Source organism: Pleurodeles waltl, chromosome 9 (genome assembly GCF_031143425.1).
Source record: "Pleurodeles waltl isolate 20211129_DDA chromosome 9, aPleWal1.hap1.20221129, whole genome shotgun sequence".
Classification (NCBI taxonomy): domain Eukaryota; kingdom Metazoa; phylum Chordata; class Amphibia; order Caudata; family Salamandridae; genus Pleurodeles; species Pleurodeles waltl.
The window spans coordinates 331,495,335-331,522,615 of record NC_090448.1 but is presented as its reverse complement, the minus strand read 5'-3'; the positions used below and the strand labels follow the sequence as shown (position 1 = coordinate 331,522,615).

The following is a 27,281-nucleotide window of genomic DNA, read 5'->3' as shown; positions in this document are numbered from 1 at the left end:
CTTCAGGCAGTAGTCTGGACCTTCTCCTCTCTGATATCAGCCTCTCCTGGGATTGTACTGGCTGCTTTCAGAACCTTAAGTTATCTGTGCTCCTGGCTGATCCCGCAGCCAAAAACTGTGTCTTTTGGTTGGCCTGACCTTCAGGTTCCCTACTCGCAGGGCTCACGGCCTGGCCTGGACTGTTTCACACCTTCAGCCTGAGCAGCGAAAGATAACACCAATGTCCCCAGTGTTACGATCAATTCAAAGGTTGGAATTTACTATTAACGGCTACAATGAATTATGAGGATTTAAGCATTATGAAACTAAGCCAGCAAAGAGCGACACATTTTACAGTGTTTTCCCTAAACAGAATCTGCACGTTTAAAACAAAACTTTAACACAATATTACACCTCCCATTTATTTAAATAAACTTGACACTATATCAAACCTTATAATAAAAGCACAAAATAGAATCTGGAAGCAGGTTTCTCCTTAAAGCTGCTTTTCAAGGGTTGCAAGAGCAACCCCGAGGGTGGCAACAGGCAAGTTAGGACTATCAGCTGCGACCTCTTGTGATCCTTAAATGACGCCTACTCCCTTTGGGGAATTGTATCAGAGAGTCTCATGTCTGAGATCCATTTCCCTTTCCCGCTCTCCAATCTGCTCCTGATAGAATCAGTCTCCGCTTCCACCCGTTTTCTCCTTTTTTTCATTCAATCTGCTACCTTGTGCGGAGCAGATGATATTCAATACCTGGATAAGTTTTGCTATATGTACTTAATCTTTCCCTAGCAGTATACGGCCTTCCTTAGGGTCTGCCATGTTGGTCAGCCTCCTGTGCTCTGTGCGACAACTCTGAAGATTCAATACTGCTCGATAAGACTTGTGGCTGCTCCAAATGAAGTAGTAAATAAAAACAACAGCTGCCTTGATGGGATAGAGAGGTACTAGAATGTGTTCACATCCCACCTGATTTCCATTCTACAAGCATGTCTGACCAGTACTGCAAAGCACCCTTTCCCAAACTGTGGGTCAGGCTCCACTGGTGGGTCGCAAGCCGACTTTTGGTGGGTCGTAAAAGTCCTGGTCTATATTTAAGTAATATTTAAAATGATTAGAAGGGTTTGTACACTAGAGCAAAGGTGCTTTCGTAAGTCTGGTTTTAAATGACATCCTTCCAAGTATTGCAAAGCACGACTCCGGGTGAACCTTCCAGTTACATATGCTGCCGTCTTTTACTTCACAAAGACATTTCAACTGAAAATGTGCCCACTATGTGTGAACATACACAAATATACAACTTGTGTATGACTTTCACAAATAAATTGAGAAATATAGATGTGCCCTAAAGGCTAGAGCTGCCATCTCTGGATCTGAGGAACCAGACTGGAGTCCTAGAACTGGCTCAACATACTTTGATTCTGGGCAACTCACTTAATCGCCTGTGCTTAAAATAAAAATACCTCCAACCTGTGTAATGTAATTTGGTGTTCATGTTGAGAGTTCCAATGCCCTAGGGATGTGCTAATGCTATACATAACTGCAATATATGTTTATATTATATATGAGTCCAAAATGCACCACAGTGCCTTGTTTGAATACAAAAACAATTAATGTTATTACCTTTAAAAATTTTTTTAAAAAAAAAACACCTCATGTCCATTAAGGCTACGTGGGTCACGAAACTTTGTTGTGCTAAAAATGGGTCATTGTTCTAGAACCCTTGTGAAGCACTGCTGTAAAGGAAAATACATGTGAAGAACGGTCAGTAAAAGGAGTGTTCTCGCTTGCTTCTGTCTCTTCTAAAAATCCCAACTCTAGTGTGGCCGGCATCAAACATTGCTAGTAGATGTGTACTGTATTCCATTAAGGGGATTATGTTTTTTTAAAGCCCTTTTTTATTGTACAAATATTACTGCACGCCAGGTCGTAAAAGGAATCCCTACTCTGCAATGCACAATATATTTAATATTGTTTTACCACAAACATATATCAGTCAAACAATAGGTGTTTTCAGACATGGTGATCCTCAAACTATGGTCTGGCAATAGGCCGATTTAGCACTCAGATTGAGCAATGGATCAAATTACCCTTATCCATGGCGTGGTGCATAGTTATTATTAAAATGGTTGTTCGAAGAAATTGTTACGTTTCTAACCCAGACTATACGGAGCAGAAACGGTTTGTGTATATTGGTATGTTATGATATACTGTGTATATTGATGTTACAACTGTACGTCTACGGCTATAGTGGTCCGTATACAACGTTGTATACTGTATGTGTAATTATATCTGGAAAAATACTAATAAACACTTTTTTTTTTTAACTCATCTCCCCGTCATCAGCGCTAACTCCAAAGCCATACAACATGCACCTCATTAACTGACTTGTAGAGTATTCATTAAACTCTGAATACGATTGCTTCACAACATAGTATGCTCTGTAATTTGCCTCTCCACTGACCACTGTAATTGTTTGCTAACCCTTACAAGCCCTGCTGAGAAAAGTTCTCTGTAGGTGTAGCGGATAGAAACATAAATTTATGTGTTATATAATCATGTGTACAACAGCACCGCAGACACCACCAGTGTCTGTTCCCCTGTTATGTTTCACTAAGAAGATAAAGTCAAAAAGGAAAACCGTAATGTCAGCTTCTGTGATGCTGCAAGCTAGTGAATGGTGAGGAAGATCTCCGATTTCTGGATCCAACCAGGTGATCCAAGTCATCAGTGTCAATCTCTGACAATCCACTCTAAGGGTCAATATCTGACCCTCATACCAGACCTTAACCACCTTGTTCTTTTCACTATTTTAGCTCCATTTAACAAACTTAACAAATCTCCATTTAATCATGACAATTTCTCCCCAACGCATTTCAGCTATGTATCCGTCCTTTTTTAGGGGTTGCACAAAAAACTGCATTCCACTGTTCAAAATTTGTAAATAAAAATAATTTGTTTTATGAGACTTTTTTCAAATACTGTTTCATTAATACTGTTGGCTCACTATCCATCCAGTAACCATATTGAAACCACAAAGGTGACCCACCAACTTATTTATTGGTGCCTCATCATACCCTGATAGACTTCGGAGACCACAATAAGCTAGTCACTTATAAATAGAACTGATTCTCAAAAAGACTCTCAGGCAGACACAACGAATTAACTCATGGACATGCATGCTGTCATAACTAGCTTGATATGCAGTACGGTGAACTATGAAACCATTCCTCAGAAAAGATAGGAATATTTAATCAACCACTTGTGTGGAAAAAATAAAAAATAAACAAGCCAAACCGTATAGGATTTCTTGGTCCTGACTGAGCTAGACCTCCACTTGGTGGAAAAAGCGCTCCCTTAAATTTCCTGGTCTTATAGTAACAGTAGACTCAATCAGCTTTCTGACCATAATTGAGCACATTCCCTTTCACATTTGAGTTTCCATTTGACTTTTCACACAGTCTTGAATGTGTCAGTAATGCTTTCGAAGACAAAATTAATACTAACCGTTTCTTCAGGCTTCTACAGACATTCCATGGTTTATTGGCAGTACTAGCTTTTGCAGAAAAGCATCTAGCATAAATCTGCATATGTGAATACATATTGGTCATAAGTGTACCTTCTTCACACTGTTTGATCCCACAGAACTGATGTCGTACAGTATAGTCAGTTGTGTAACACCAAGGACCACCAGCATCTTTGTTCGGATTTCGACAGTAATTCTCCTCCAGGCCATTTTTTTCATTGGGAATATATCTGAGAAAAAATGGCAAAAGACATGAACGGAAGAAGCCTACAGAAGGAAAGCTTTCAACCTCAAGAAGGAAGCCACTTTGGCCAACACAAGCCCCAACTCTTAGAGAGGCACATTATTTTTCTCACCAGCCCAAAGGAATCATCTTGAAACTACTCCCACCCTTCCGACTAGAAGTCAGTGTTTCTTCTTTTTTGTCATAACAATACACACCCTCAGATGGGACGTTGTTAACGATTTTTGTGCATTATTAACAACGTGCAGAATGTGGGTTTACTCCTGATGCAACATGTGTACACCGATATTGTGCTAATGCCTTTGAAACAGTTTTCCAATTTTATGCAGAAGTGTGTTTTCCTGTTTTTCAAAAATGGATGTTGTAGGACCACTTTGTCCCCCTTTAGAACTTCTAGATGCTGTTTTTCGACTCTAGCAGGCCTAATTGCACTGTCAATCAGACCTCAATGACAGTGCTCGTTCCCCTAGACGAGTAAAGTCTAACTGTAACAGAACTAGCATGGAATTTAGCACCCCTGTAATCACTAGTAAATAGTACCCATGGTACCTAGGAAATGGGTACTAAAAGAGGGCACCTAAGGACTGCAGCATGTCTGATGCCACCCTAAGGGACCCACACACAAAATTACACACATACTGCCATCCATCGCAGACTGTATGACATGGTGCAAACAATGTATGAAAATATGACACTCCAGTGTGCCATGCCAAAGACACTGCATGGGCTATATGTAAGTCACCCCTACAGCAGACCTTGGAGCCCTAAGGCAGGGCTCATTAAGCTACATGTGTGGACATATCTGCATGAGCAGATATGCTCCTGTGATGTCTAAGTCAATTCTCGAACATTACAAGTGAACAGGGAAGGTACCAAAGGTACGTACTGGGCCCTGGTCAAAACGAATTTCACAGCCTCATAATAGCTTCACTGAAACCTATGGTGTTGGGTACCAAACACCTCACATTAATAAACACCTCATATTAATAAACCCACATGGATTCCAGTGATGGATTTATCAATACATACACCCAGAAGGTACCTTAGAGGTATCCCCTGAAACCTACTAGTCCCCTAGTGTGCTGGCTGACTGGTGCAATCCAGCCTGCCACCACAGGCAGGATTTTGACGACCTGCAGGTGGTAACCCAATGCTCTCTGAGGCCGGAAACAAGGCCTGCTCTGAAGGAAGGTGTTCACACCTCCTACAGGAGGATGGCTAGTGAGTTGGCATACCAAGGCCAGGGACTTCAAAGTCCCTGTCGCCACTGATATGCGACCCTGGCTTCCTCCAGTCCTGGGAGATGCCACCCCTTGCCCTGAGGCCCATTTGGCACCAGGACAGGTGGGAAATTAGATTGTCAGGAGTAGTGTTACACTCCCAGGCTAGTCATATCCGTAGGGTAGGCTAACTGAAGCGAACACGAAAATAGGAACTCCACCCTCTTGTGTGTGGTCGAATTAGGCACTCTGGGACAGGGGTATGCCCACTTCCCACAGTAATGGTCACATACGAGGTGTAGTGATCCAAGGGAAGGTAGCCCATTGGGTACTACCCATCACTCCCTTTAACACCCCTAAATTCAGTATTTAGGTGGTCCCCTTACACCAGGAGCTCAGATCCATTGAAGCAAAGGAGGACACAGAAGAGCCGCAGAAAGAAAGAACCGAGTAGCAGCAACTGATTTGGCCACAACCCTGCTGGCTTGCCTGCTGACCTTTACAATTGTACCAAACTCGACTTGTCCTGCAGCTGCTCTGCCTCCAAAGGCCTGGGAGCACTGCCAGCACTTCAAGGAACTACCAGTAACTCCTGTGGAGTAGCAGAGCTATTCGTTTGGATCCTGGTGGTACCCAAGAAGAACCTTGAGGGCCCCAGACTGTAAAAAACCCGACACCAAGGCGCACCACTGCAACCAAGACTCTCAGCCCAAGTCTAAGTGGCCAATGGTCTCAGCGCCTTGAGACCCTATGGGTGAATAGTGCGCTTTAAAATACCTGATTGATTGAATGGAGCCAACGAGGTCCTGCAACCCTTCAGAGCTGAACCCCACATTGGGTTTGGCCAGACTGGTCCCCCAGTTGCCACCTGCAGCCTGTTTTATGCAGGAACCAAGAACGGTGAGGAGTCTTCATGACATGACCCCTGCTGGAAAAAACACCACTGTACACGCGTCCCCCAGCCCAAGTTGCTGTGGACCAATGGTGGCCCTGTGTACATAAGACCTTTGAGACGTGAGCCCCTCTTTAAGTCATTGCAAAGTACCCGTATGCAGTATATGCCCTTTTTCTCATAGAATAACATTACTGATTGAAGCCTACAGTATAAGTGTATTTTACTGTGATTAAAAATTGATAACTTGAACAGCATTTCTTTGAGTATGTGTATCAATTCCTGGCTCTGTGTGTGCAATGCATGCTTAACACTATCCTCTGATAAGTCGAACTGCTTGCCCACATTACCACAAAAAAAGGGCTTTTAGGGTTATTATTTTAACCTATGTCAGCCAATAAGGATTGCCCTGGACTATCTGCATAATGTCCCCTTACACTGGTACACTACATAGATAGCCGGGTTCCTACGGGATGTCTTTTTCCCCCTACACATTTTACTGCTCATTGCTTTGGCAGCACACAGTCAAGCAAATTCAGGTATGCTTATTTCCACTTGCTTTGTTCTTGCTGTTCTGGATTAAATCTTTCTAGCAGAATCACAACACTGTATCTTTTCACAAGGATCTTCTGCTAGCCCACTGTGCCCTCTTCATTCATAATACTTTACTGTTCATGTATCTAGTTTGTCCTACCATCGCCATATGACATTAGCATAGAGTGGGCAGAATCTATACTCCTGTAATGGGTACAAAATTCATGTGTTTAGGTGCTAAGGCAATTTGACGTTTCATAAAACTTTGCTGTGATTTGCTTAAGTTTTGATACTTTTACTTATACCATTTGCACTTTACATTCTGTTAAAAGAGAAGATTTCCCATAGAAACAGTTGATCTAGGGGGTGAGACAGAGCTTTCCTGGATACTACCAAAGATGTCATCAGTTTCCTTATAGATTTTACTGCTAATATGGGACTCTACATTGTTTTGATTTTGCACTGCTTCTGTGTGCCCTATTCATTAAGAGCCTTCAAGGCAATCACTTTTGTTGATTCTATATTGCATCTTTTAAAATATATTATAATAAATCGACTACATTGAATGCACTGACCTAGAACTCAGTTATAGAGTATGCTCTTTACGTAACTGTGTTTTTGATGTGCTGGGAAGAGCCTTTCCTAGGGGACACTGCCACATGAAATATATGTTTAACTCTGTCTCAGATTCATGACTCCATGGGCGTGTTAAGTTAAAATCTTAGGTTAGGAAATCACGTAGGACCCATACCCACAAATACATCTCTTTCATTGTACATAGCCATATTACTGTGTGTAAAAAGGTAACTACCAATTCTGTTGCTTATGTAAGCACACATCACCGTTGTTGTCTGTCAACATTCAAAACGTTCCCTGATAGAACTGAGGTATTATAATTCCTCTCACCTCCAGATGAGCATCCCTATTATTGCTATAATATTCCTTCCACCGTATATGACCACAACATATACACAGACAGTCTTTGTCCTTGCCAATTTACTAAAAGGGTCTTCTTGTCATCATACCTGTGATCATGAGGGTAGCTGGCACTCCAGTGTTGACATGTCTTCCCTTTCTCAGTTCTGGTCTGAGTTCCTCTGTAATTCTCTCCTATACCAATGATACAGCTCCGCACATAATCTGACAAAGCATACCACAGGAATTTAGCATACAACACAAAGCTATACAACCAAATGTGACATTTAGCAAGTACAATTTAAAATTGCCTCCCATATTTATCAATTCTTATTTTTCGTTTTCAAGAGATATCACTATTTCTACATACCGTACTCCCTCTTTATTGACTTATCAATCTAAATCGTTCTGAATGCTTTTAATATGATGCACTAAAAACACCACATCATTATAACTACTAATTATTGTAAAAACACATTTACCTCAATAGTTTTTTTTTTTTTCATTAAGGTGTGCAAAGTGAATTAAAAAGTCAAAAGAAAGCCAAGAAAATAAATATTGCTCCCCACTTAACAGTGACAAAAAATCCAACCACTTGAAATACACAATGGGGTCAATGAATTTGGCGGCCGGAAAAGCCCATCTGCCGAAGTTCCAACAGGGAGGTTGCCACCAGTGCGGCTGCCTCCCTGTCAGCCCCATTACAAGTTTCCCACTGGGTCAGCGGGTGGAAACAGTTTCCGCCCACTGGCCCAGTGGGACACAGCCTACAGCATTGTCGCCGGCTCATAAGAGAGCTGGTGGCAATGTTGTAGTGCGTAGGGTGTAGCAGCACCCATGGCAAGGTTCACTGTCTGCAAGGCACTGAAGGTTACACAATGGGAAAATGTATTAATAAACACTAAAAAAATATATTTTTCCAACAAAATAAAGTGTCAAGTTCTTTTTAACTGAGATGCGAGAACCTTAAGTTAGGGTTTGGGAGTGCCGGAAGATAGTCCCATGCTTCGTATTACCCTTCCATCATTTCCAGGTGGGCACTAAATTGGGTACTCAAAGGTTTATTTGTTCTCAAAAGCAATGTGACATTTAAGGGCATAACAGCTTGTTCAGGCACTAGGCAAGTCCTAGATGCAATATTTTATCAAATCACCAGCTAAGTTAAAACGATGAAAGTGAAAAACGAAATGAGCAATTTCTGACTAATTAGTCACCATGATGAAGCACTTTCAGAAATCATATGCTTTTAAAATTCCTTACATGGTCAGAGATAATTTTCAGTAGAGTAAAACGTTTGCAGCTGAACACTGACAAAGATAATAAAACTATCCCATAGTCTGAAAATAACTAGTTTTGTATATTCTACGAAGGGCGGAGAGGCACTCTCTTCATTATCTTTTTCTGTGCCAATTTTTTTTTTTTTAGAGTGGTCCGTATGAACAAGCATCTTCTCACTACTCATTTGCATTATTTCACGCCTACTACATATGCAATAAAAAAGGGGCAGGCTATCCTCCTTTTACAGTAAATTAGTGCCACAAAAGGTTATGTTTTTAATGTTAGTTTTTCCTTTATTTTTACATTATAATAGAAATGCTGACTGATTTAATGGTTACAATTAGATCTTCATTTTTGTAGGTTTCAATTTTTATGGCTATTTTGCACATTGGTCTTGACTTACATTTTTCTCAACACCCGATGGCCCCTTGAAGCTCACCACCACCCGTTGGTCATCCTGCTGGAGAAATGCACAGGCTGTTTGATAAAATTAATGGCAACTGTTTCAGACGTACCTTTTTTCTGGTAGAGGTCATAGTGAACGTTTCTCTTAAGCTGAGTGTTTGTAGAATGCTGGGTCCACGGCAACATTTGACATGCAAGAGTCTTCCAGTTGTAATTAAAGGACCTGTAAATTGAATCCAGCAAATTAATGTAAAAGATACATTCATAATAACAGCAGTGTCTGTGGGCCGTGTGAGAAATCACTATTGGGTAGTAGAGGTTTGCAAGTGTCTGACAGTAGGTGTCAGTGCTGACAGGCAGGAGGGTAATGTGGTGGAAAAGAAAATCATAATTAAGCTCCCATCCCATACCTCCCACCTTTGCAACGCAAATGCCAATAGCCCCATTTAAACATGCATCCAGCCGCAGAAAAACCACCTGCACCACAGCCTACGGTTCCAGCATGGCCTCCTTTTGACCTTGATGTACACTAACTATATCCTTCTGTTTGTCCGCGACCCTACAACTAACCTTGCTCCAAAATATCTCTGCAATGTGCTACGCTGGCAGACAGACATGGTGATCCACTTAAACTATGGCCTGGCAATAGGCAGATTTAGCACCCAGATTGAGCAATCAATCAAATTACCCTCATCCACGTGTGGTGCATAGTTATTATTAAAATTGTGGTTCTTCCAGGTTTTTTTTTATTTTTATACCTCTTTACTAACATACCATTCCCCCGCAACTACCAGTTTTTTCACAACATTGCGGAGCCTTGTAATCCAACTCATATGGGCAGGTTGACTGTGGTAACTAGTTCACAAAGTAAACACATACAAAAACAGAAACAATTGTGATGCACTCATTAATCAATCACTTATGAATCGATCACATTTATCCTCCCTGATATTATCTCATGTGTAAAAAAACATCACAAATTCAGTTCATTAATAGTATCCAGTTCTTTAGAGTTTATTCATGGAAACTCCCAAATCCACTGGGCAGTACATTTTGCTCCGTAGTATGTAGAAGAACAACTTAATGTATTTTCCATTACTCCGTTGTTTCTGGTTAGTCAAAATAAACTGATGATATGATCCAAATTGAATATAGCCAACACGTTTCTTGTCTTAGGGCATTAACCCAAACGACTTCTTCAGGGCTTGAGTCCAGTGATGTGCTATATGTAAATAAGACTTCTCTGATATCAAATGCAATATCTCAAGATATCTGATCAAAGGAATCAAACAGGTTGCAACCAAATGTCCCCATCAACCGCGAGTACACTGCTATCATTTACCAGTTGGAGTACCCAAATAAGCTTTGACTGTGATAACTAAGCAATGCCATAGGCATTGCTGGATTCGTCTCCTTGGGGATGAGTATCCAGAATGTTAGGAATGCATGGGGAAGAGAGAAGGACAGTTGGAAGAAGGAGGCTTAGATGAATTGACAAAGAATAAAGCTGGTTCCTGTTACTACCTTAGACTGCCGGAGTTATGAGCGTTTACTTTCCTTGACTAGAAGGCGCACTTCTCATTGGCGATGAGTGATGTGCAGGCAGCATGCTAGTAAAGCCCTAACAAGCCACGAGAACGTAATGCTGCAACGGATCGCTATGGTGGACGAGCGGAGTGCAGGGAGAAGCAAAGCGGAGTGTCAGGAGAAACAACTTGCATGTTTATGAGGTATTTCTTACTTTAAACAGATGTTTTCTGTGCGCGAGGACTCTCAGTACAAAACCATCTCCGCACGAGATCACTGCGGGGGCATGCGCATTCCATGACGACAACGCATCGTGCGAGCAAGAGGAAAGGCCCCTGGAAACGGCTGCGCATAGCGTACGCTTGGTTTCCATGACAAGAGGAGGTCAATAAACAGTACGCAACGCCAGATCCTTCGAGCAAAGGATAATCTACAGTGCGTCTCAAGCCGTGATACGCACACCAAAAATCACATTATTTGTGTTGGGCACTGTTTGTTGCCGAGTCGAAACAGATCAGCCTACAGTGTGTCTCGTGCGCAAACCAGAACAAAAGATTGAGTTTAATCCACAGTTCTATGACCCTGAATTTGCTCCTGGTCCCGCAGAAGTAAGCAAAACTCGTGCTAACAATATATTGCTGTTAAAACCCACTTCTAATATACTGTGGGTCTGCGCATAGGTAACTATTCATAGTAACCACAGTACACCTCACGAAGAAGCTTTATCTGCACATTATTTATACAAGTAATTTTGTCAAAATGTGCCCACTGCGCCATATTTCCTATCCCCTGGTGATCCTCCAATACCTTGGCAGAAGTGGAAGAAAGTTTTTAACAATTACGCCAGAGTATCTTAGCATGGAAACTGAAAACCTCTCTGTTAATGCACTGTCTAGGCACAGAAGGACAGAACGTCCTTGAAAACTTGCCTGATCAGATGGTGATTCAGCAGGCCTCAATTAATTTGAAATATGTATAAAAAAACAAAAAATCTTGACTCGCACTACTTGACCAAAGTGAGCACAGTTCTGAAACGTTACCAATTTGGGAAAAGAATGCAACGTCAAGGTGAATCAGCAGAAGAATATATAACAGAGCTACGGAGACTTGCTTCAATTTGCATGATAGGGAACTCCTCCGAAGAACGCTTGAGAGACCAGTTTATGTTAGGCTGCTCGTTAGAAAAGGTAAAAGAGAGTATGTGGCAAAAAGACAACCCTTCTTTAGAAGAAATTCTAGTGCAGCAAAAACGTGTGAGCACTCGAGAAAATGCGATTAGGTTATCCGTAATGACAGTGTTAGTACTGACACAAATGGAAAAGAAGAGGGCATTACTGTAAAGGCAGTACAGAACAACACAATGATGTACAATGACAGGAAAAGTGGTAAAAGTATGACATTGAAAAAAACCTTTGCAGGGAAATGTTTCAGGTGTGAGTGTGTTGGTCACATTGCCAACAATAAAGAATGTCCTGCTTGGACAATAGTTTTCAAAAATTGTGGTAAGACTGGTCATCTTGCAAAGTGTTGCAGGACAAAGAGTAATACAAAGAAAGTAAGGGAGGTGGTGTGTGAATGTGACAAGTGATGTAGGGGCAATAAGTGAAGTGTAAATTTTACAAACAAGGTGTGGGTCTTTTGATGGTCCCATAGAGTCAATTTTGGTTAATGGAGAACTGGTCAGAATTCTATTTGATTCAGGGGCAAAGATTAAGTTGATACCGAAGTCATTGTATGATCAGCAATTAAAAAGGAAAGTCAAGTTGTTGATGCCAGATGTGCAACCCAAGGGTTATGGTGGATAACCAATCAAATTACTAGGTTACTTTTGGGGAAGCACAGAATTTAAAGACCGTATCATACCAGCGAAAGTATACATTTCTGTGAAGGGAGATTCTTTAATCAGTTGGTTTCATCAACGTGATCTGTGTGTCCTGCTAGACCCAAATGAAGACCCACCAGTTAGGCTTAAAGATGATCCCGTAGTTCAAACCGTGGCAGAAGATGAGTGGTTGGGTGAATAGATTTCCAGAGGTATTCAGCAGAAAGTTGGGCTGTCTCAAGAATTACGTGCATAAAATCAGGCTCAAGTATGGGTCGGTACCTAAGGCAGCAAGATTGAGGAATGTCTCATTAATGGTGAGAGACAAGACGAAAGATGAGATTGATAAACTTATGAATGGAATCATCCAGGAAGTAGAATCTTCAGAATGGGTGGCACCAGTTGTTATGGCAAGGAAAGCCAGTGGAGAGGCCAGGCTGTGTGTTGATCTCAGGGAACTAAATAAGTCTGTCATTGTACTGTAGATCATTACCCTCTTCCAAATATTACTGAGATGTGCTCTCTTAATGGCGTGAAACACTTCTCTACACTTGATTTGACCTCGGCTTACCACCAGATACACTTACACAGCTCATCTCAAGAACTCACCACCTTTATAACACCATTTGGCACATTTAAGTTTCTAAGTATGCCGTTTGGCTCGATTTCGGCGACTTCAGTGTTTCAGAGAGCTATGCCGAGACTATTGAAGGGTGTAAAAGGAGTGAAGGTGTACCAGGATGACCGGATGTTCTTTGGGGCTCATTTAGAAGAACACAATGAGAGGTTAAGCTAAATCCTAGAGAGGTTACAGATCAATGGACTAATGCGAAGATCTGAGAAATGTCAAATCGATTGTCCCACAATTAAGTATTTAGGTCATGAGATTTCGGCAAAAGGGATTCGCCCTAAAGCGGGGCTAGTCGATACCATTAAGAATTTGCCCAGCCCACAGAACAAGGAAGAGTTAGTGAATACAATAAGTTTGTTCCAAGATTCGTGGAAGGAACTGGGTGGATGAGGTTGTTGCTAAAGAGGGGAAAGGAGTTCAGTTGGAATCAATAGTGTGAAAGGGAGTTTCATGACATCAAGGATATCCTAGATAAAGCAGCTGATTTGGGAAGTTTTTATATGAACAATGAGACCGTGTTGATGACTAATGTGAGCTCTAAGAGACTGGGGGCCGTTCTGATTCAAAGAGCATGAGGACAAAACAGAACCATACTTTTTGCATCAAGAAGTCTGAGGGGGCGGGGAGTAACTACTCTGTGGAAGAAAAGGAGGCCTTAGGAGTATTTTGGGCTGTGAGGAAGCTGATAAAGTTTTTGTGGGGACACAAATTTGAAATAATAACTGACCACAAGACTCACAGAAGTATTTACCAAGAAAGGGACTGATATGGTTTCGCATAGAATCAGGAAGTAGGTAGTGGCTTTACAAGAGTTTGAGTATGTGACCTTCTTCATGCCTGGGGTATTGAACGTTCAGGCAGATTGTCTTTCAAGGCTGTGTGAAGGAAAAGGGAATGAAGAGGAGATAGTTGGAGGAGGTTGTTTCGCGGATATAGTCACTGACGATGAAGTAAGAGTTTGCTTGGTAAAGGATGGAACTACACAAGAGTCGGAGTGGAAGGAAGAAATATTAAAGGATGTCACATTACAGGAGGTACTAGATAGGGTTCAAAATGGATGGGGTGCAAGGCAAGTGCATGACCAAAAGCTGTTGGCTTACTGGCAAGTTAGGAATGAGTGGTCTGTCATAAATGGAGTATTGGTAAGAGGCAGCAAAGTAATTCCACCTCATAGTTTGAGAAAGAAACTTCTAGATCAGGCTCACGCAAGTCATATGGCCATCTCTAAAACAAAGGAAAGAATAAGGAATACGTACTGGTGGCCAGCTGTAGATGTGATGGTGGAGAGGGAAGTGAGGAATTGTCAAGTGTGTGCACGATCGGACAAAGCTTTAAAGTACAGGATGCAACCCATGGTCATAAGAGAAGAAGCATCTGGGCCTTGGGTTGACATAGCTTTAGACATTTTAGGTCCTGTCAGGCTAAAGCCTGTTGATTGCTATGTATTGGTGTGTATTGTTATGTATTCAAGATGGCCAGAAGTCAAAGTTGTGAGTTCAATTGAGTCGAAAGGTGTGATTAACTTTCTTGAGGAGCTATTTGAGAGGGAGAGTTTTCCTTCTTCGATCCTCACAGACAATGGAGTGAAGTTGGTCTCTGAATCAATGGAGTCTTTAACAGAGAGAGACATTGTGCATAAGAAAACAGCGTTGTATCATCCAGTGTCTAATGGGGTTGTGGAACGCTTCATAAAAGTTCTGAAGGAGAGTTTGCAACTAGCACAGGTTCAAGGTGCGGAGTGGGAAGGTGAGTTGAGGAAGAAGGTATGTGAGTATCAAATGACGCCACACTCTACTACAGGAGTGACTCCATTTCAACTATTCAAGTGTAGGTTACCTTGTAGCGAGATTGAGCCAAGGTGGGTGATGGAGAGAAAAAAAGGAATTTATGATCAGTTTGATAATATTGAAGTTTAGAGAGAAAGAGAGAAGGAAATTAAGAATAAAAGGAAGACACTGATATACGGAAGGCTGTGAACCAAACTGTGGTGAGAGAGGGAGACTACATAAAAATAAGCAACACAAAAGGATGATGGACGGAGTGCTGAACAGTGCAAACACTCACCCCCAGTCACAGATCTGGGTTTAATCCATTGTTCTTTTGCTTGCCATGCCATTCCAGTTTGGAGCCAGCCATATGCAAATCAGTCTTGACCCTTGCTCACTGTACCACTGGATTCAAGCTAGCCTAGCTGATGAAGGGTGATACCCTGAAACCAGTCCTAGGATGCTTGTTTCCGGTCCAGAGAGGACCTGGCTTGGCAGTTCGGGCTGGACTGTTCCCATGGGGAACAGGGTCAAGACTGATTTGCATATGGCTGGGTCCAAACTGGGGTGGCATGGTGAGCAAAAGAACGATGGATTAAACCCAGATCTGTGACTGGGGGTGAGTGTTTGAAAAGTTTCAACACTCTGTCCATCATCCTTTTGTGTACATAAAAATAAGTTCACCAAGGAAAGAAAGGAAACACTCTAAATTCAGGGGTCCTTTTGAAGTTATAAAAGTATTCAGAAATGAAGTGAAGACGAGTGATCACAAGATATGGAATTTAAATAGGGTGGCAAAGTGTGTCAAGTCAAATACAAACACTCAATCAAGACCACATGATATTGTAAATCCTCAGCCAAAGAGAAGTATTAAAAAAACACTACGGTTAAAGGACTATGTGTACCTTTGCACATGTCAACTTGGTGTACATTAAGATTACCATTGCCTGTACTAATTAAATACTGAAATTTTGTATAGGTTTGTAGGATTATAGATGTCTAATGGTGTGAGGGCATTTTGTATTTAGTTGTAAATTTAAGTTAATACTTGAAGGTTGGTATGGGGGAGGTGCTGTGGTAACTAAGCAACTGGATTTGTCTCCTTGGGGATGAGTATCCAGAATGCTGGGACTGTTTAGAATGCATGGGGAAGAGAGAAGGACGGTTGGAAGAAGGAGACGGGCTTAAAGGCTGGTATAGGGAGGCTGGTATAGGGCTTAGATGAATTGACAAAGAATAAAGCTGGTTCCTGTTACTACCTTAGACTGCAGGAGTTGTGAGCATTTACTTTCCTTGTCTAGAAGCCGCACTTCTCATTGATGACCTAGGATCGAGTTAGAAACTAACACTCCTATACTACCGCAGAGGATTTGGTGCCCCAGACCTCAGTCTCTACTTTCTGGCTGCACAATGCCAATTCTCCTACTATTGGTACCGTCCTGACACTTGCCTACCATATCCAAAGCCTGAGATGGATCAAGCAGAACAACTCCTACTCACTGCTGTCCAGCTGTTAGGATTTCCGAGAAACCCCCTAGACATTAAAACACTGTCCACTACTAGCTGGGCTTGGTCCAGACTTTCTCAATGTCTGGGTGGAGGCATGCTCTATTCCCCAGCTATACCCTTGACCAACAACCAATGGTTCCCCCTAACACAGAAAAGACTTGTTCAGCGCTCATTACAGAAACCTGCTTCACAAAACATAGGGGGAACTTTTAACAGATGGGCATGTTATTACACACAATGCGCTCTCTGCTATGAGGTCTCAATGCCTACATTACACCTTACATGACAGACTCCCATCATACCTGGTAGCACCTGCTGATTTTCCGACCACTGAAAGGTGACACTTGGCTTCCCAGCTTTATCAAGCCTGCATTGCTCTGAAACCCAGTAACATAAAAGCACATCCAGCTCAGAAACACGATCTAGGCCAATATCAGATAAGATCTGGTTCTTCTGCTGTGCGGAGACTAAGCTTGTTTGCCATAGCAGGCAAAGGTTTCTACATTATATATTCCCCCACCGCACCTATAGTACCCCACAGGAATTGGCATAAATTGACTCCACCTGTTCTCACCTGTGCCCAAAATGTAAATCTGCCTACGCTGACTTCTTACACCTCGTGTAGACCTGCCCCAAGATTCAATCATACTGACTCCAGATCCTGACCTTAATTTCCACTATGATGGACTCCCATTCGAGCCAGACGCCCTGCTGACACTACGGAGGTAGGTTAAGCCTCTCACATCCACTTACTGCTGCTTTACAGCAATAGTGCTGCTACTGGCCAAATGGCAATAGCCATATATTGGGACAGTGGTTGGTCACCTAATAGAGATGAATGGTTAAGTGATATTATACATTGCAACACCACTAGTGAAACCTATCCTACACTCCAACCACCCCCCATCTTACGGCCTAGATATATTTGGCACCCTTTGCGCAACTACCTGCTCACTATTGACACTCTAACCTCCGGGGAGAATGCCAACTGAGGCTTCCCTTGCATAGCCTTCTTAATATGTCCTGGGAATCTTGGAATATTATACATCATTTGCCTACCCTCTTCCTGCCACCTGCCCCCTCCTCTTTAGGCTCTTATGATCCGGCCCTTCTCGACGAACATCCCTGGGTGTCCGTTCCCCTTTTCATTTATTGCAACTGCCTCCCCTTTACATGTCATATGTGTACTTGCAACTGCTTATTATGAGACCCATCTCTGGATGTTTATTTTGTAGTGTTTTCTTTCAATATAAAACTGAAAATAAAGGTTTGAAAAAGAATGCATCAAGCCAGTAAAGTACAATTCCCACCTAGAGGATTTATATTCACTGCCCTTATCCCATAGAATTATTTTTCCAAAGTCTAGTCATAGAAGAGCATTAAAGTTACTTGATTCGTTTGCAGGACTTTCAAGCATGGGGTTGTTCATGCCGTGGGCTTTTGAGCGACTACTGGAATTGCAAACAAGTGTAATAATAAACACACTACCAAAGGAATGAGCAGACCAATAATGGAAAATAAAAAGTATGGTGTTCTGCTCACTCATGCTTTATTGTTACTGTGTCTGTTTGTAAATAGCTTTCAATGCAGCTAAGTGGCAATGAATGAATGAATACATTTATTAAGTTAACTAAAATTTACAATAAAAAAAAAAAAATGCTTCTGACTCCTTAGCACCACAGAGCAGGTCCTCGTCAGCAGCACTAGTCTTTAGGCGTTCAAAGTTATTTATTTAATTTTTTTGGGCATAAAAATAGCTAATGCATTTCCAAGCTCCAGTAAAAGGGGTATATATGGCGGGGAACAAACCGCCAGCTGTAAACATTGCACTTTTTTTCTAGGAGCTCCCTAAAAGTTCTGGTTGCATTTGCAGGTAACAAAGTGAATTCTGGTAAAAATGTACAAAGTATCATCAGTGCATGCAACAGTAAAGCTTGCAAACTAAAGGGCTGATTGCTTTACAGGTTACAAGATAGATGGACAGGGACAAATAGACTAAGATAAAGTGCAATCAGTGCATGAACGAGTAAAGTTATATCCAGTCACTGTAGGTCTTGCTTAGTCAGGTTCCTTACTGTCTGTGACAAATATTTCAAGAATTTTGCACAGGGAGATAAGTGGTTAGTAATGAACAAAGTGCAATCACTGCGTTTAGAAGTAGGCTTGCTAAGTAAAGTGCTAATGGCTTTTATTGGTTATAAAATAAACTAGCAGAGATAAGCACAAGTGCAAACTGTGCGTTAGCAGTAAAAGTTAAATCCTGCCACCATGGATCTTACGTAATCAGTTTTCTTTCTACTAGTGACATACATTTCCTAAATTTTCCATGGGGCACTATAATTTAAGTGCAATCAGTGCTCTTAGCCGTAAACTTGCTGAGTAAAGGGTTAATTGCTTCCACAGGCTACACAATAAACGCACAGAGATAAAGTCCCACAGTATGTTACCAATAAAAGTTAAATCCAGTCACTGTGGGTCCTCCTTAGTCAGTTTTCTTTCTGCCAGTGACATACATTTTCCACAGAGCACTAAATCCTCTCCTTCTAAACAGGTTGTTACTGTATGAGGACACATTGACTAGTGTCTCGTAGGCTCAGCTATTTTAATGAGACTACTGGATTTTGAGCGGCAGAATCACCTGAGGTGTGGGGGGCTAAGTCCAACCCACTGCGGGTGACACCTGTCGCTCCAATCTGGGTTTTGCCCCGGCTACCTAGCAGCGACTCATCTCCACCAAAGGATAGTGATGATTGGGCAGCCGAGCGCATGACTTACTAGGCTTCTCAGGGAAGTCGTGGTCACTCAGGTCGCATCCGGTTCTCTCATTTACAATTTAGTCTCATATATAAATGACAAACAGAAGCAGTATATGTTTCAATAATGAGTTTAATAAAACGACTGCATCTTAGATAGCAAAGCGTGAGCTGCAATAACCAGGACGACATAACATGACAGTATTAAAATTGTGACAAGAAGAGTGAAGCATAAAAACAATGCTATCATATGGTCACTATGATCGATAGACTATTTCTTATCTAGGTTGTAATTTGAGCACAGCACGTTAGGCTCTAATTCTGCCTTTCAGGTTCCCCTGGGAAGACATTAACCCTCATGCCTGAGCAAAGGCCTGTGGTCTGCGTTAGCATCTGTAGTAAAGCATTCAGCAATCAGCAATCAGCATACAGTTGTGGTTCCCTGGCTGGAATCTCCCTCTAACGTGTAAGGGACAAGGAAGTGTTTATATAATAACACAGCTGATGTTCGGAGAAAATGTCCCTACGTAAGGATGTGTATTTTGTATGAATTTTGGAGACTAAACTTCTACCACGTTCACCGGCAATGTACCGAGCTACAGCCTTGAATGAAGCTCAGAGTGATCAAGAATGTCTTGTTTGAGAACAGAGTGCTGGCTTAGGAAAAGAAAGTTAGATGAAAATAAAACAAGACCGTAAAAAAAGTTATTGTAATAATAATAAAGCATAGCTGAATAAAATGTATCTAGGTTGAAGTGCACAGCGGCCTAGTGTGTTAAAACAACGTGCATGGAGCTATAACTAAAATGGCTACACAACACCCTCTCCTTGTCGGTTGAAAGTGGTTCAAAGCCAAAGCTAAAAACAATTATTGCTAAAAAGCTCAACCTAAGATATATATAAATGCAAAGTCAATTCGGACAAGTTGAAGGGACACATCAGCATCCTACATGACAATTTAAAACATGAGCATGTGGCAGAAAACCTCATTCGAAGGGCATGTCAATTTAGAAAAGTTCCAATCTAATTCTGAGTCATGGAGAATAGAAGATCTTCCACTTCCGCCGATGTTAAAATCAGGAAGTCCTCACCACAAAGGATCAAGGAGCAGATGTGTTCCGTAGCCCCAGTCTCAACCAAGACGGCATCACGTGGTGTGCCCAGTGATGAGTAGTGAACAACTTCCTCCAGGAAGGGTAACTCAGAAGTAGCTTCACGTAGCAGACGCAACGTCAATGCGCATGTCCGGTAAGGAACCCTCAGCAACGACATCAACAGATCAGCATCCACTGTAGGCAGGCGCCGCTTTGAAAGGCAGATTTCCAATGCAGATCCGAAAGAGCACCAGAGGCACCGAAACACGGGCTGCACACAATAAAAAAACGGTCTGAATGACAAAGACCAGCCACACTCCAATTGCTCCAGGAGTGTTGCTCCAAAATAATGCATCATACGTTCACGACACAGCTGCGTTGATGGGAGCGCCGTCATTTCTCCTTGTTGCAGCGGGACAGCCATTGCGCATAAAAAACAGCAACAGCAGGATGCCAGCTAATAAAGCCAAAGTTATCGCGAATCCCCTGAAAATACTAGAGAAAATGGAGTGAATTGCTGATGGTATCAAACCGAGGAGAAGATGTGAATGAAACCAGAACCAACAGCTTTGAAAAAATGTGCAATTCCAGTTGTACTGGATGCATTAAATATATGTCACACAAGTTCACCAAAGTGTCTCGGAAAGTTTGTATTTAACAGGGACTGTAATTCTGCCGATGACCTTGCCACTTGAAGTGCGCAGGTCTTGTGTGCAGATGTAAGGGCCACATGCTTTTGAAACAGTAAAGTCTGCTCAACTTGTCAAAATGTACGTTTAAAGTAGCAATGTGAGGCCAAATATCAGCTACCTCCTTAATTTTAGTGGGGGGGGGGGGTGGGAGTACGTTACCGCAGCATGTAACGACCTTAGAGACCGAAACAACGTAAACTATTCCGGCCTGCATGCCACAAAAGTCTTCACTGTTGAGGACGTAGCTGCCGTTTGAAAGCACCTGGAATGTAGGTCTAATCAAGGGGACTGGAACTCCCTTCAGATAACAAGCCAAGTTCACAGCAGACACGTTACACGCCACATGCAAGGACAGCTGTTTACAAACTATTGAGTGGCTGACTGTAGTCTCGCATTCACTACCGCTAAGAAAGACTTCTTTCATGACACTGAAGCATTTGTACGAGAAGGGACGCTCCCACGCCTCATGGATGTAACTATCTCCCAGCTTCTCATATCTGCCTACTGGAATGTGTTTTAAACAGGAGGTGAATTGAAGTGTTGAAATAGGCAGAATAATAACCCCATGTATTAACCACTCAGCAGATGGTATTTCGGCCACAGTAAAAGGCAACCTTTCTAATTTCTCAATGTTACGCATGACATAAGTCACTTCCTTCTTAGCCATTAGTTGTTGTTGTCGCGTTAAATTAAAGGAATAAAATATCTCCTTTGCACTGACATTCTGCCGGGGAACGCGACCCGCCTTCAATGTTTGAAGTGTCCGACCCAACTGCATAATGGACCTGATCTGACTCTGTCCCTGGTGTAAAGAAGACATATCTGATTGTATAATGTCTATAGCAGAAGAGACGATATGGCTTATGGTAAATATCCGGTGGGACAAGGTGTTAATCCCATTATCCACAACAACTAATGCCTTTTTTAAGATTTTCCTGGACTATTTGCCTTAACCGGGCAGCTGCTTCCTGTTGGGAAAGCTTCAAAATTTCATTATATAGTTCATTTAAGAAACATTTCCTACGGTGTTTTCTGAGGCCTAACAGGAAGTCCTGTAAATCAGTAGTATTAGACAGGAGTCTGAGGTGTTCTCTAACCGCATCTAGTGAGGATGATTTTAACCACTGCTTACACAATTTACCTACACTATATGTCGTGACTATACCTGCATGTTCGGATGATATATAGCGAGGGTCTGGCCTACTCATTCTAAACTCCCCCCGAGGAGTTAATAAAACGTTGATGATACCCATTGGTATCTACTGGCCACAATAACCACCCGCCAGGACGTGTCAGTGAAGCATTAAATGCACCATTCTGGACCCATTCATCGAGCTCATTTTCAGTTGCATTTGTATATTTTTTCCATTTATAAAACTTTGCGAGGGCAGGTATACTGGGCATGTTCAATTCCTTAATTTTAGCTAAGCCTAAACAACTTGTCTGTTGTACGGTTTTGTTTAAAAAGATCATTTGTACAGGAATAAGGCATGCTCTAAACAAAGCTTCCTTTCCCTTAATTTGCCAGTTTCTTGTTGCCCAAACACTTTTCAGATCAATCGTTTTCAGCCAATATTCATAGCCTTCTATCGAAAACCGGGAAACAAAGGATTCCGAATATATAAATTTTGTATTAGTCATTAATATATGTATATCCTTAGTAGGTGGTACTTTAAAATAATATTTCTCAGCATTTTTCACATTGTGCCCAGAAAAATATGCAAACTTTTCAGAATATGTTTTGGAACTCCCCTGCGGTGGAGTTGGACAATGTTCCCATTGTGTATAATTAAAAACAGTTTTGGGGCTGCTCGCTCTATGTATGAAATGGTGCCCATAATAATTATAGCAAAACATATCACCATAATTTTCTTTAAATTGGTAAACATCTTCGTTTTCAAAGACAGTATAATATTGCAATTCAGTTGTCATGGAATTGACTGTTTTCACATCCCAATCATCAGAAACAATGCCTGGTATTACTATATCATTCATTAATAGTTTGAACACATACGGTATTTGAATAACTTCCATGGGACTATATATATTAAATATTACTCTTTCCCAAACAATCCCATCAGGAATTGGTACTGCGGAAATGTTCACAAATAACAAGTCTTATGTGATGCGAAATGTGGCTTTAAAACCTCCTCCACCAGTTCAACCATTGATTTTTCAGGAAGAAAGTGACCATTTATTAGTAAGAAAAAGGTAATGACAAAACCAATCCAAAGAAAAAAGGCTAGGAGAGTCAAAGAGCGCCATAGATAGTTCCATGGAAAAATAAAATACGTTTCTTTAAGCCAATTGTTTTAGCTCACGTGTACTTGACAAGTCAACTGTCGACGAGGCGAATGAGTCTGAGAAGTCATCGTTGAAATTGGCAAAATATCCAGAGGCAGTTTGTGCAAATGGTAGAGCCGTTGTCAGTGGTGGAGTCGGTGTTTCCTGTGGTGGCACACTATAGATAGCACCATCCGTCTGTGTTGGAGTTGAGTCGACTTGGTCAAATGTTTCTAAATTGTTTGATGTTAGTGGAACCAATGCAAGATCATCTTCCACCCTCCCCAAGCTCAGGGACGTGTCGGTGTTGGTATAAACGACTTGTAGAAGAACTTCTTTGCCAGTAGTGAGAGGGAGCTACTGGATGTTCCTCTTGGTCGGCTGTGTAGGATCAGCCACATGGAGTAGTTTGACATTATTGATTGAGACAAAACGATTTTCTTTGGCACCTGACAAAGGTGGTAGAATTACAGTTCTGGTACCGTGTATCCCTAGTACTGGGACTGGTGCTCGATAGGAAGGGCCAAATTCTTTTTTCACAGCAACTTTTTCACGTACAAGATCTCCAACTTTGGGAATCCAGCCGGTAGATGTTACAGGTACATCCTTGATTCCTGTGGAGGCGGCACGGTTAGAAGAATTATCATCATGAAACTGTTGCAATTAAAGTAAGACAGTGACCCCTTCATTTATGTCAAAGGGTGTTTCTGCTGCCTCCACGCCAGGACCATCAAGATCCGGAACATACATTCAAGTTCCGAATAGGCACTCATATGAAGTACAACCCCCCAGGGACCGTCTAGGCAGATTATTTAGTGCTCAATGGACCCAATATAGGTGGGTAAGCCAACTACAACCCGTACCTAAGACTCTGGCTGTTAAGGATTGCTTTAAATCATAGTTTAAACGCTCCATGACACTATTTCCCTCGGGATGGAATGGAGACGAGTACTGGAGTTGGACCGCCAACGAAGCCCTGAATGCCCTTGAGGCGAAAGCAGGGCCCTGGTCCGAATGGAAAGCCGCAACCGCATATGTACTGATAAAGACTCGCAAATCTTTAATAACAGTCCGAGCATCAGCTGAGCGTTGTGGCCACACCCATACAAATCTGGAGCATGAAGCAACAGCGACTAAAATATACTTGTATGCACTATCTGGTGTTAGGGGACCACAGTGGTCCAAATACACCCTTTGTAACGGTTTGTTTGAAATTAAGAGGGGTGTCTGCAGCAGGCGCTTGGCAGTGGAAACCTTAATTTGTTGACAGATGTCACAGCAAAGGACATACTGCTTGGTCTCTTTGTAAAGACCTGGGCACCAATAATGGGCCTGCAGGATCGAAATTGTAGCCACCCCAACAGCATGGGCAGATGCCACCCCCTCATGGGCTGCTTTAATCAATTGTGATCTTATGTCTCTATTTGGAATGTCTCGTACACCTATGTCTGGTATCTTAACCTCAGCGTTCAGCATACCTCCCATTCGGTAGTGATACTTGTTAGGAAATCCTTTAGGATAGGGCGTACCATCAGCCGTAGCTGTCACAGCAGCCCAAATGTCTGCGTCCGGTTTTGAACTGAAATGAGTCATTGCAGCTACAGCGGCCACAGCCACTGCTGACTTTGCAGCTTCATCAGCCAATGTATTTCCAGCAACGTGTATCCCAACGCGCTCGTGTCCAAGTGTATGTACAACGTGGACATTTGGTAGCGTCTCTTTCAGATCTGCTACTTTCCCCCACAGAAGTTTGTGTTGCCTTTGGAATTTCTGAACCCATTCTGGCGCCAATAATGCAGGTATTCATTAAAAGGACTGGACACAATAATATGAATCACAAACAATCTTCGTAGGCTGTGCAGGAATCCGTGTGTTCCAGTGCCATCAGCAGAGCTTTTAGTTCTGCTAACTGTGCATTCCACTAGGGTTTGCGTAAAGGTATGTAGAGGATAAAATGTATCGCCCTCCATGTAGCCAATTACGACTGCGCAAGCAGCAGTATATTGGTGTTTAGTACCAATTGCAGGTTGTGCTGAGCCATCGGTGTACACGACTAATACTGTTCAATGGGCAATGTATTTGCTGGAACTGGGTGTTCTATTTCGTATTGTAAAAATTCTTAAGTTTGTAACTTTGGGTCAAAAATGTAGTCTACATCTGTGGCTGCCAGACGTAGCCCATTGTATCTAATGTGGATGTAATGCTTTTGCGTTTCTAACGCTGGCTTTTGTAACAGCCTTGAGGGCTTGGATCGGAGAAACAACAATAATACGTTTTCCTTGGGAAAGAGGTCTTTCTTTAATGACAGCCATCTGCACAGCTGTGATTATTTTCTCTGTGGGAGCAAATCGTTGTTCTGCCGCTGTATAGAAGTGTGATTTGTATGCAATCGGGACTGTCTCACCTTCACTGAATGTCGCATAGGTGAAACCGATGGCCCCAGCTATTACTCTGATGACCAAATGTGTTTTGTTGTCCCTCGTGTTTAAGTGTTGTGCTGCAAGCATGTCTGTTTGCAACTCTCAAAGAATGCGTGTGTGTTCAATTGTCCAGAATTTACTGGAAAAATTGGGACATATTAGATCATATAAGGGTTTTATGCATGTGGCATAATCTGGAATGTAAGTTCTGCCAAAATTGAGAAAACCCAATAGAGATTGGAGTTTTTTTTAATGGTATTTGGTGGTTGTAACTGTGCGTATTTCTCTAAGAATTGTGGCGCTAAGCTCTTTCCTTCACTGGACAGCTCATATCCCAGAAACAGGACGCTGAGGAAGGTGATTTTTGTTTTTTTTAAGTTGAATTTGTAACCAAATTCAGCCAATCAGACAACAATGCGGGCTACCCGTCGTAAATGTTGTAGCAATTCATCATCCGTAACATAAATATCATCTACATAGGACAATGCTTCAGGGTCAATCTCGTGCAGAATTGCAGTAACACGAGCTGCAAACAGTCCTGAGCTGTTCTTATACCCCTGAGGTAAACAACAGATTTTTTTCTGGGAGCCTAGTGCACTGAAACGTGTTAAGTCTCTACTCTCAAGCGCTATATTCTGGCAGAAAAAAAAATGGGAAATATCCAGTTTTTTGTATTTTTTTGCACTATATTGTTCATAAGTGCTGTGCTATGTGAATTTTGGATAGGACATGTGCGTGTAGGACTGTTTAAATGTCTGTAGTCTAAGACTATTCTATATGAATGGTCTGGCTGAGCTACTGGGAAAATTGATTATTCCTTGGGGAGACACAGGGTTCAATTACGCCCTGGTACTCTAATTGCTTGAGTATTTCTCTCACCAGTGCTTTTGCTTCATGTTTTATAGGATACTGCAGTTGCGGTTGAGATTCACTTTTAATTGGAATTACACGGTAGGGGGATTGTTTATCCCATCCTATGTGATTTCGGTGTAATGCAGGTGCTTGTGCCAAAGCCCATTCAATGGAATAGGTTTCGGCGAGTTCCTCTGGAACAAGGGGCGAGAAGGGAGGCTTAATGACATCTTCCCCATATGGGCAGGTATGGACAAATTCAGGTGGCCAATCTTGTCTGGCCAACAAAACATCATATATGTTCACCACGCGATCCCAAAAGATTGCCTCTATTATGCGTTCAACGTATCCTTCTAACTGTAGTGTTACTTTATACACCCTATCAGGCGTGGACACGCATGTCCGCAGTTTCTACTTGTATAAAGTCATCAGTTGCTTTCACCTCCAGATGCTCTAGAAGATTCCGGCGAACTATTGTGACCTCTGCCGCGCTGTCTAGCAGTGCTAGAGCCCATTTCTTGTTCTTCAAGAGGACCCTCTTCCTGAGTGGCATGTCGGACTACGACTGCTGCCACCTTTTTCAGTTTTGAATTGTGGTTTTTGTTGGGTGGGGTTCTCTTCCTTTTTAACAGAAACTACCGAACAGCGTTGTGATTCCTGTCTCGGTTTCATGTACTCTGTCCTTCGCTCTGATCGCCCACCTCTCTCATTTAATTTTTCTGATGGGTCCTGAAAGGAACGAGATTGGTGCGTATCTGTATATTGATATCTATCAGGCATTTTTATATTATCTCTATTTCTGAGATTATATCTATTCTGCGGGGTGTCCATACGCAGCGATTCCCCCCTCTCCTTTTTAGGAGTTTGTTGCTTTTTATCCCAGCATTTCTCATTACCCTCAGGTGCTTGCTTGGGGGAATCTTTACTCGATTTAC

The 27,281-nt window shown here is 42.0% G+C and overlaps 1 protein-coding gene across 4 annotated transcripts in view; it reads right to left on the bottom strand.

The window, feature by feature from the left end:
• MST1 (macrophage stimulating 1) overlaps positions 1 to 27,281 on the bottom strand; it is a 355,392-nt gene that overhangs the window by 223,672 nt on the left and 104,439 nt on the right. For all 4 annotated transcript variants that reach the window (XM_069206862.1, XM_069206864.1, XM_069206865.1 and 1 more), the window contains 3 exons: positions 9,108 to 9,220; positions 7,425 to 7,539; positions 3,603 to 3,739 (listed from right to left, as the gene is read on the bottom strand). In XM_069206862.1, the coding sequence (XP_069062963.1) occupies positions 3,603 to 3,739; positions 7,425 to 7,539; positions 9,108 to 9,220 (365 nt within the window). The remainder of the gene's footprint in view (positions 1 to 3,602; positions 3,740 to 7,424; positions 7,540 to 9,107; positions 9,221 to 27,281) is intronic.